Source organism: Phalaenopsis equestris, unplaced genomic scaffold (genome assembly GCF_001263595.1).
Source record: "Phalaenopsis equestris unplaced genomic scaffold, ASM126359v1 Scaffold000002, whole genome shotgun sequence".
Lineage (NCBI taxonomy): Eukaryota > Viridiplantae > Streptophyta > Magnoliopsida > Asparagales > Orchidaceae > Phalaenopsis > Phalaenopsis equestris.
Genome location: NW_018164444.1, coordinates 71286193 through 71297946, shown reverse-complemented (window position 1 = coordinate 71297946; position 11754 = coordinate 71286193). Strand labels below are relative to the sequence as shown.

Below are 11754 nucleotides of genomic sequence, written 5' to 3'. Positions count from 1 at the left end.
TGTATATTTATATTTTTATATTTGTATATGTATATGTATATGTATATGACTAATTTAACTAATAGATCTGAATAAACATATCATACTTTTAATATTAATATCTCAATTAATATCATTCTAATACAAGTGATTTAGAAGAAATACAATATTATTATCAAAATCTAGAAGTAATGATAGTCACCTTAACGTTAGGTAATTTTTTTTTGTCATTTTACTTCTTAAATTTTATCTTCTATTTATAATGCTTAATATAGAAATATTTTTATTAGTAAAAATTTATCAATTATGTAATTGTATTTGTATAATCATTACCTATTTAATTATTTATTTTATTTACTTCATTTTAATTAATGATGGAAATTCTTTAAATTAAGAGTAAAATATTACTTTAATTAAGCTATTAATCTTAAAACTTTTATAAAAAAAATATGCCCAACCCAGCATTAAATTTTCTTTATTTTGTTTTATGTATAAATATAAATTTTATTAAATTTATTTTTATTATAATTTTAGTTTACAAATCATAATTAATTTTTGTTAATTATTACCTTAACTTTTGATTATTTGTTACAATTATATTGTTAAAATGTTATTAATTACAGTCTTATCATTATTTTAATTGTATCTTTTGATTATTATATATAAGTTGGCATATATTATTTAATCAATTTCATTGTTTGATAAGTTTCTAATTGAACATAACAATCATTATTATTTTTACAATTGAATTTTATATTTTAAATTTCAATATTAATTGTAAAAAAATAATATTTAAAATAAATATAATCTTGAGTGAAAAATGTTCAAAATAACAAACATAACCCTAGTAAGTTTTAGTCAGGCCTCGTGAGTTTTTGCAGGCGTGAGTTTATGCAGGCACATGCAATTTAAGTCAAACTCAAATGAATTAAGTTAAGCCTAAGAAAATTAGATTAAATTAGATTGAGGAAAGCTTAATTAAAAAAAGGCACAATTACATTAATTTGATGAGTTTAGACCAAATTACGGTCACAGATGCCAAATTGAGCCTACTCTCAATCACATAATGTGGTTGATTGAGTTTTTACTCAATTCAAACTGATGATTTGGCCTATTTAGTGATACTGAACCAGATGTGAATAGGTTGTTCTCCTTAAGATAATAAGAACAACTCCTTTGCCTTCATGCTAACTAACAAACCCTTGCAAGACTTTAGTACAACTTATCTTTCATTACTAAGAGTACTTAAGAATATCAAATCCCTCTCATACATCTGACTCCAACCAATTTCCTGATAACACCTTCACGCGTCTTTAACTTCACAATATAAAATCAATTGTCATGTATAAACAGTTGCTTAATATACACGCATAGACACCAGAACACGAGTACAAGTGAAAAACAACTACTTAAAAAATCAATGATATGAACTCCACTGATTATTTATACTAACTCCAACAGTCACTAAAAGATATCACTTATATTTGAATTAAGCCAAAGCTGCAACACTGGCATCTATTAACTTGTCATCCTCCTGAATTTCATTCAAATGTTGCGCCTTCCTCTTCAAAACACAGAAAATCACAGAAATATCTCTTAAAAGTGTCATTTCATCTTGCAATAAAAGCGAGCATGTCTTTGGATCTACCATAAAATTTATTTCTGTTAAGGTCAAAGGTAGAATTCTTCGAAATGATCTTCCCCTAGCAATAATTTCTCAAATGACTTCCCATCTCCATATCCAACTTAGCAATAACATTTAAAAAAAACGTGAATTTTTGACTTAAAGATGTATTTTCCGTACTATATGGAGTAATGAAAATACTTATATGATCAACATAAGGGTATAATAGCAATAAGAACTGATAATCGCTATCAATCACCAAAAAATTAAATTCATCAGTATGTGATTTAATGAGCATACCGTCCTAAAGTGAAGCAATACATTCTCTATTTTTAATTAAGCTTGTTAAAAAGGCATGTAATCAAGTACAAATATTTAACTTGAACCAAAATCCCTCCATAGTTGTTTCCACAGTAACCTCCATCAAAATGTTGAGAGAGCTTTCAACATCCATCTATTTTGTCTTCTTCAGTCATGATCTCTGGCATAGCTGATGCCACATGAGCGCCTAAAGGAGTCTCTATTGGATTGAAACTTCAAACCACATCGTTCTCTGAAGTTCAAAACTTTTGGAGCTATTAAACTTCTTAATCTCAAACACAGACATCACATGCCTCATTATATTTTAATATTGGTTGCTAGGAAAAACATCCAACTTTTATGCAAGAAAAATATACAACAGGCAGATGATCATCTAAAAAATAAAAAGTTAAACACAATGTTGGGACAATAGAGCAATGGTATCTGGTAATTTAATCAAGATGGTCAAAGTTCAAAAAAATCATGAAATAAGCAAGTTTATGTAATCATTAATAAAATTTAACAATGTGAAAAAACTACCAAAAAAGGAACCATAACTTGAAGTACTAGCATACCTGCAGACTTTGTTGTCCTTCACATTTTCCATTAACCAACTGCAGATGATAAAAAGAAGATATTGGAAGTTGCACTAAGGAACAGATATTTCAGAAGATGTTTAAAGTGATCAAAATTATAGATCCATCAGGAAAAACCATACCTGAAGAACCTTATATAAGCAACCTTTCGATCCCCCAGAAAAAGAGACGAGTACAATAGGCAATGGTCTAAACTTTACTTCCTGTAGCTCTCATTACAGAAAGCAGAACAAAACCAATTAGCATGCATTCAAGTAAAATGGAGCAGAAACAAAGATGCTAGGCGTAGAAAATATCATAATAGTCTCAAAATAATATCACCTTTATAATTTAACTCTGCAAATACTGATTGATTAACTGCAAATAATGCTCTATAAATGCAGAGTCAAAAAGAACTTAATATACTAACAAAAATAATTGGCATAATTACTTCCCCACATCACTTTTTCATCAACTATCATACAAAAGGAGCTCTCACAAGCAAGGATTGAAGAACTATATACTCCGTAGGCTTTCAATAAAAAAGACGAGTGCTTGCAAAAGGCTAAGAGATAAAATAAACATTTCCATAAAAATCATGATAGATATTTACACAAAAGACGGTGGCATGCCAGGTGATCAAAAGGTAATAAGTTACAAGAGCATATGGAATCATGAAATTGATGCCATTTTTGCTTTTAAAAAAGAAGTTCCACCCTTAACAATAAACTCTATTGTGCATGCCAGCAAAAATAGTACAAACCTTAATCAGTTCATCCAGAATACCTCGGGCTAGCATTGAGGCCTTCTCAGGAAAAAACCTGCACATTATTACAATTATTTAGCTGAATAACTTGATCAAACAGAAAATATTATTATATAGAGAGGAAAATATGTAGATAAACATTTAAGTACCACAAAATTGTGCATTATACATTTAATTAAGCTCAAGTAGTTCAAAATTTCTGATCCTTAATCTTCAGCTTTCTATAAACTACGTAAACTTCTTTAAGATAACCGACATCTGCAAAGATTTGTTGAAACAGACCCACCTAGAGCAACAATATGTTTCAACAAATTCATAACCCATCAACAAAGAATACGGAGAAAGTGTGATGCATCACATATGAGACTCTTCAAAGTGATTTTTCTAATAGAAACGGTGAAAGTAAAGTCTTTAGTATAGAACATAAAATTAAGGAGGAAAAGGCAAGTACACAGTTGATGTCAGCACTTGCGCCATAAATCGATGAAATTAAAGATTTAGTAGAGAACATGAAATTAAGGAGGTAAAGGCAACAACTACACAGTTGTTGTCACCTCTTGTGCCATAAATCCTAATCAACTTTTTTATCAATATAAATATATCAGAAAATATCAATATAAATATATCAGAAATAGCCAGACAGCATACGGCAAGGAATTTCAGTGTATTCATAATTATAACTAGAATTATACGGAGATTGATGAGGCATTTATTAAAATTAACTTAAAGCTTACATAAAAATATTTAAGTAAAATCTATCACCTAAAATTAAGAGCAAAGTTTATTGACTCTCTACAACTCTACAACAGATTGTTGAGTACGAAAATTTTTTGATTAATTTGAGCACAAAAAAGTCAACGTCATATCAAGCGTTCTTCAATGATTACTCTCAAAAAATCTTATGCTATGACAAACGTGACACATGTCCTCTAATTGTATGACTTTGTTTTCAAATGACACCACAAAAAAAAAAAAAAAAAAGGAGAGATTAATATTGGGACATTTTATTTGGGCAGTTCGCCGCAAAAAAAAATCATTATATTATAATCACATGAAAAGCTTGAATGTTTCCCAATGGCTTAATATTTTTAGGTTGAGAATCATATAATGCACTTAAAAGAGAAAAAAAAATAATCTTTTGTTAACTAAGGATGATATAACCCCTCACTACTAACAATGATCACTTAGTCTGATTGAGTCAACTATCTTCTCTGACTAATTTACAAGGGCCCATGACAATTTCGAATTATCATAGGAACTTAATTAGGTTCATTTTCATTCTCATCACCAACCACTTTAAGCTACATCAATGAAATCTAAAACTAAGACAATTGTAAATTAAAATTATTTCTATTATAAGCTAAACACTTATAACCTAATGACTAAACTTAATTGAAAGTTTTCTCCTATCACAAGGTGGGTGGGTGTGTGTGTGTGTGTGATGCAAGGGTTTGGCTAGGGTAATTTCAGCATCTTGATTGCCTTAGCATTATTTATTTTGACTAATTTGATGATACTTATGATTAAATTGTCATACATGGATAATTGAGAGACTATTTTAGGATTTAATATATTCAACCTTAATGATGCTCAATATTTTCCTTAATTGCTGAACGCTTATTTGAAAATGTTGATAGCGCATTTTTTCATTATTTTTTTTAAATATCTATACAAAAAAAAGTTTCTTTTTGAATTTAGTGATGATCATAATGATAATCAACGTCTTCCAAGATAATTGTGCACTATAAAAATTTACAAAATAAGAACTTTTCTGACGTGGGTGACTCTGCTTAGACCGGTTTAGTCCAAGGTTTTTGAGGGTCGGCCTACCGGCTCTCTAGTCGGCTTGGGTGTATTGCCCAATTAGAGTAGGGCCCACTCCTAGCTATCTAGGATTATATATGTGTTTTGTTAGTATTTAGGGTTTAGTTTTTGTGTGATTTGCTTTGGAAAAACCGTCAGTATCTCTTTTTCCCTTTCTGAGGTTGTATCCAAATGTTCCAAGTGGTGCTCTCGCTATATTTCATTCCCGCAGGGTGTGTATCCCTTTCTACCCATCCCAAACTCTCTCCCACATCGATCCCCTAACCCTCACCATTTTCCATCTTGTTGTTACCACCTAGAAAGATACTAAAACCGTTGTTATCCCTACCAATACCTGGTTGAAACCAGAAAGCAACAATTCCTGCTTTCCAACTTGTTGCCCCCCTTGCCGAATCCTATTGCTTGTTGTTAAACAACCGCCTCAAAATCACCTATACCCTCGATCCAACCCTAGTTCTAGTGTTCTATTTTTGTTTTCTTACAATTTCAATTTTTCCTATTGTTTGTTAAGATTTCAGACTTTGAATTCAATAATAATTTTTGTTTTCCCTTGGGTGTTTGTTAAATTTCGTTAACATTTTCATAACTAGTTAACAAATGTATTCATCCTAATAAATGAATAATGAGAATGATATACATCATTTTTTTCACATTTCCAACGTGATAATTAAGCATACATTCGAATTATTAATTTGCTTACTAGTTTTATATGAAAAATCAAGCAGGGAAGAGGTGAATGGAACCTACGGTAGGCATCTCCTTCTTAGGGCAGCAAATTGTCTAATTTCAATTCCTGTTTTCCATAACTGCTCGCCTCAATATTGTATTTAAATTTCGATGTCATGCATTAGCATGTTTCCAGCAAAGGTTGTAGTATGTGTATTTCTTTTAATTTCTTTTTTTTTTTTTCCTAAACTCCACATGCATATACCATTTTGAAATAATTAGAATAAAAGGAATTATTTTCTTCTCTCCTTCATGTCCATTCTCGGTTACTTCATCAAGAGAGAAAACATCTTTCAAAATATACCCAAAATCACCAACTCTTCTGAACAAACATGTAAATCATCTATGACAAACAAATGGTGCTTACAGAGTGAGGAAATCCGTATGGCAAACGAGGCAACCCCATCCGAGAGACCAGTAGAGATCCACATACGGTGTCAGATGTTTCTCATGGCTGGAGAGCCACGCGAAGAGCACCACGATCCCTTCTGCTTTCTTTCTCCCTTCCTCCTTCCTTCCCCAATAGAACCGACCCCGCATCCTTCGAAACAAGCAAGGATAATAGAAGAAGAAGGGATACTTATGAGGTACTGCTTCCGTCGACCAAGGAAAAAATATTACACCAGGAATGTTGTGCTTACCCAATGAAATCACGCCACGATATCCTACGCGACGCAGAAAAAAAACGGCTCAGTAACACCGATACTTATGAGGTACTGCTTCCGTCGACCAAGGAAGTACTAGGAACGTGCGTGCCCAATGAAATCACGCCACCATATCCTGCGCGACGCAGAAAAAAACGGCTCAGTAACACCGGGAATATTCCCCCCGTGTTATTCATGTGTTATTGTGTGTTATTCATGTGTTATTGTATCCTGAAAATATTCTTGGTGTTATAATAACACAATAACACATCAATAACACATGAATAAGACACAATAACACATGAATAACGCGCAATAACACATGAATAACACAGAAGAGAATATCTCCCGTGTTACTGCGCCGTTTTTTTCTCTGTCGGGAATATTTCGCGTGTTATTCAAGTGTTATTGTGTGTTATTCATGTGTTATTGTATCCTGAAAATATTCTTGGTGTTATAATAACACAATAACACATCAATAACACATGAATAAGACACAATAACACATGAATAACGCGCAATAACACATGAATAACACAGAAGAGAATATTCCCCGTGTTACTGCGCCGTTTTTTTTGCTCTGCCGCGCGAGATGTCGTGGCGTGTTTTGATTGGGTACGCACGTTATTTTTACGTGCGTAGTACTGATGTAATATTTCTTCTCGACCAAGCGCCATCACTCTTTTATTAATATTTTTGGGATTCCGCACGGGTTGTGTTGATTAAGGTCGTTTTGTAGTGTTTGGGGGTCGGTCTCTTCATCCCGCAGGCGAGATCCTGCATCCCATCTTTCATATTTATTCTTTTTTATATTTTCTGCAACTTTGAGACGTTTTTTTGAGCATTAAAGGAAATATATTATTAAAAAATGAAATTACAGTTTTTTTGATGAGTTGTATATCTGATTTGAATATTCAAAACAATGTGCTATGAATAATGAAAGTACATTTTTTGGATTATTTGACATTTGCTTTATCCGCGTAATATGTTATTGATGTATTATGGAGATTTCTCTTATATCTTCTCCAATTATGAGCATTTACCTGACCAAATGTTTCATATATATTTTCAATTTTTTTAACAAGTTAAATTCATATTTTAAAGCTTAAGATTTGTTTGATCACTTTGCACATAAAGGTGACTGGTTTTATTTGGTCAATTTGCATAAAAGAAGTGCAATTCTTCACTTCGAGCTTCTGGTTTTAAGGTAAAATGTTAAATTTTCCATTTTATTATATGCCCGTTCATGCAATTTGTGGGTTTTTTCTAAAACATTGAATATAGTCTTCAACAAGAAGATGTAGGGCTCCGTTTGTTCAGCCAATGTTAAATATTATCTTACTTTTGTTTGGTTGCATGAACAGTGATGGTGGTTTTTTCATAAAATGTTGAGGACTTGCTACTTATACATGAAAAAAGGAGTATTTAGGTGTTCCACATGTAATTGCATATAGAATTTGTGTTGAAGATGTCTATTTCGTAGTTAATTTACTTGCAAATTCGATGCAGTTGGTTTACTTGCAAATTTGATGCAGTTGGTTTCTCTTACAAGAACTTACTAATTTCTCATGTCACCCAACAATTATTCGAAGTTTATCATGCTTTAGTGCATACCAAGTTCTTCTATTTATCATATAACCATTGAACTTATAGATGTAAGAACAAATGGGCAACACAAGGGACAGCGCGTCATCCGTTGTCTAAGAAAAGAATACCAAAATGATTTTTTATGACATTTGCTTGCATGAAATTGAGTTAGGAAATAAACTAACAATACATTTTAGTAAAAATGGTTGGCAAAAACTTACAAAAAATTTTTAAGAAAGAATAGGTTGGTTGCGTGACCAAACACAGTTAAAGAATAAGCATAACCAGCTAAAAAAAGATCAATAATTTTGGAAGGATATCAAAAGAGGATCAACCAGACTTGTATGAAATCCCATAAAAAACATCATTGATGCATCACCTGAGTGGTGGAAGGAAAAGTTAGAGTTATGACTAAATGAACGGAATGTATAATTATTTCATCTAAACTATTTCAATACATTTGTTTTGGTAGCTTCTCTTTTTCATTGTACAAATGTCAGGTCGTGCCAACTGCTAAAAATTCAGGTATGGTGGTATCAAAATTGAGATAGAGGAGAAGCTTGATCTCATGATTAGCGGCATTGTCACAACTAGTGGTAATTCATGGACTACTCAAGAGTCACAAGAACAGAGAGATAGCCCAATTGAACCAACTTAAAGATCATCCCATGACATCCTTAAGCATAGTGAGTCCAGCCACTTTAGGATACCACCCTCTTTAAAAGCAAGGGTTGATCACAATAAAAAAATTGGCCCTGCTTATCTGAGGAGTTATATATCATAATTAGCTATAACTTGTACCAATTTATTTGTTGATGCTAACATGGTAAATGCCTCCTCATCTATTCCTGATGTGATGAAGATTTTAGAAGAAACTAGAGAAGTTTATGAGGGCATGCATTTGTACCCATACTCTCTGAAGCTGCTTAAAGATCTTGTTAAGAGGGAGTTTCTTCATATTGTTGGCACTCGAGCGAAGGGTTAATTACATTCATGTTTTTTATGAGCAACACAATAACTAATTTCTATTAAATCTATGTTATTTTAAGTGCACTCTCTTTATTAAGCTTCATTACTATAAAGCAGTACTCATTTAGTTAATTTGGTTTCTATGCTTTCTATTGGTTGATGGATAGTGGAATAATTACTTATTTGCACTGGTTTTTAATATGTTAGTTTATGGTTGGACGATGTCATTCGCTCTGAATTGTAATGATATTATCTGTTGATATTCTTGTTTCTTTCAGTAATGGATGCCACCAGAATTGAACATAGAGAGCGTTGCAAAAAAAATTACACTTGCCATTATCTGCTTGTTTACCAAGTACTACGAGTCATATATCTCTAGGACTCTATGCATGGCATTTTCATTTACGGGTGATAAATTGATAGAGTAAATGTTGCATGGACATACAATAAGATTTCATAACATGTTTCATATGAGCCAAGTCATCTTCATCGATCTCTTAAACTTCATCCACAATAATTATGGCCTCAAGATTCCTCTAGAATGACTTCACATGAAGTTTTGACAATAACCTTAAATATATTGCCACATAATCAATCCATTAGAGCAGGCTGTAAGAGATTTTAGCACTAAATCGAAACCATAAGTTTTCAATTGGATTGAATGCTTTAGTGCACATGCCCTCTGAAATCATCAAGCCTGAAGATCCAACCTTTCAAAATTTCTCAATACAAATCTTCAGTGACCAGCGGTACATGTCATACTTCAAGGTATGTTTATTATGTAGTTCATTTAGCATCAACATATACAGTTTGAATTCTAACAAATTAGCACAAGATTGTATTAGTGCAATTGACGGCATGCATATTGAGATGCGTGTACCAAATGTTAAAAAGATCGTGCACATTAGATAGTGTGGATCTCCAACACAAAATATAATGGTGGCTTGCAACTTTAATATGTGTTCACATTCGTTATGGCTTGGTGGGAGAAAAACACTCATGATAGGCACATTTTCAAGTTTTTCACCCTGTCTTATGTGCACAATTTTCCACTCCCACCTTAAGGTTGGTTGTTTGTCCAGTTGGCTCTTTCAATTGGTCCGATTGAAGCTAGCTAAACATGAACAATTACTATAGAAAAATATTATTTAGTGGATGTTGGTTATCCATTATAATGGGGTTTTCTTTAGCAAGTTATGAACACAAAAAATCACATATCAGATTTTGAACCGGGAAGTCAAGTGGTACGAGGAAGGAAGGAAATGTTTAAAATGCATCATTCATCGCTGAGGGATGCTATTAAGAGGGCTTTCGACATATGGAAAAAAGGGTATTTTTTCATGACATGTCAACATACCCTTTTGAAAATAAGTTAAAATTATTATCGAAATAAAGGTCCTTCACAATTATAATCCATGGACATCATTCACAGTTCGATGTTGACTTTGCAAGTGTTAATAGAAATGAAATGGTACTATTCAAAGTGTATGAATATTGAATGGGTCGAAAAATTGCAGACAACAAAGAAGTTGTCATTCAAATTATTGGTGATGGTGAAGGTGTCGATAAGATGGTGGTTTTGCGTGTTGATGTGCTCTGATTGGGTGTTTATTCTATTTGTTTGCCTGCTTGTACGAGGATGCTTTACTAAATTTTTGGAGGCCTTGAGAATTATATTAGACCATTCGACACCTTCATGGATTGTAAAAGCTCTTGAGAATTATATTAAACTTTGGAAATTATGTGGGTAAGTGGAATTTCATGGATTGAACTTGCTTCTGTGTTAGATGCACATGAATATCAACTCAAGTCTTTCCTTACAATATTGGCTGAAAAAGAATTTGGTTGAAATGTATTAACTTGATTTGAATTATATATTTATTTTCATAAACAAGCTGCTCTTCACTTAGGCTTGAAGGTACACATATTTATTAATGTCACTTTTTTCCTTTGTTTTTTTTTTGTAATTTTTCTTTTTTTTCAGCTGTGGATATGCATTTCTTCCCAAAATTCCATGTTCTTCTTTGCAACCATGTGGGTAAAATGTATTTCATGGAATTCTTTGCGGCTATGTGGGTGAGGGTATTTAGATGCAACAATAATTGCTAATCCTATGTGTACAATTCAAGCATTTCTAGATTTTAAAAGTTTCAATGCTTAAAATTTCATGTTTTCTCCTTCATGCCAGTTAACTATTTATTTCTTGGATGAGCCATAAGTCTATAGACATTTTATTGGGTGATTCAGACGGGAAAGTTTTTGCATGAACCATGGCTTTGGCTGAAGTGCCATTAGTTGGAATGCATTGAACTGCTAAGAACATATTTGAATATTGGCTCCTTTTCTTTATGCAACTTGTTTTTTTTTTATTTGGACTTCTAAAGCATGGCCAAAACTTGGCTCTTGTTGTTGAAATTGTTTTCGGTATTGCATTTTTGAAGGCCTTAATCGAAGCATGTGGTTTGAATTTTTCTTGGTAAATGTAGTAAGTATGCTTGCATTTTTTGGAGACCTTAACTGAAGCATATGGTTTGAATCTTAGCTCCTTTTTCTTTGAGATTTATTTTTCTTAAGGGGTTATGATGAGTGATTTGACTCAAGGGATCTCTTGGATGGCCCTTTAAGCTATTCAATATACATTGTTAAGTGATTTTGACAACTTGGAACCCCTATATCATTGGTCTACTGCTAAACCAATCATGGTAGATTATTTATCTACTTGTATTCACTCTGAACCCTGATATTATTTGTGCAACATAA

At 32.4% G+C, this 11754-nt stretch overlaps 1 protein-coding gene across 1 annotated transcript in view; it reads right to left on the bottom strand.

Annotated features, from left to right (window-relative positions):
- Window positions 1-6384, bottom strand: part of LOC110022563 — a 35637-nt gene extending 29253 nt beyond the window's left edge. Inside the window, exons 1-4 of the mRNA XM_020721614.1 lie at window positions 6162-6384; window positions 3242-3299; window positions 2622-2702; window positions 2479-2517 (exon numbers count right to left, since the gene is read on the bottom strand). Coding sequence (XP_020577273.1) covers window positions 2479-2517; window positions 2622-2702; window positions 3242-3299; window positions 6162-6334 — 351 coding nt within the window. The 5' untranslated portion in view covers window positions 6335-6384. The remainder of the gene's footprint in view (window positions 1-2478; window positions 2518-2621; window positions 2703-3241; window positions 3300-6161) is intronic.
- Window positions 6385-11754: the final 5370 nt, after the last annotated feature.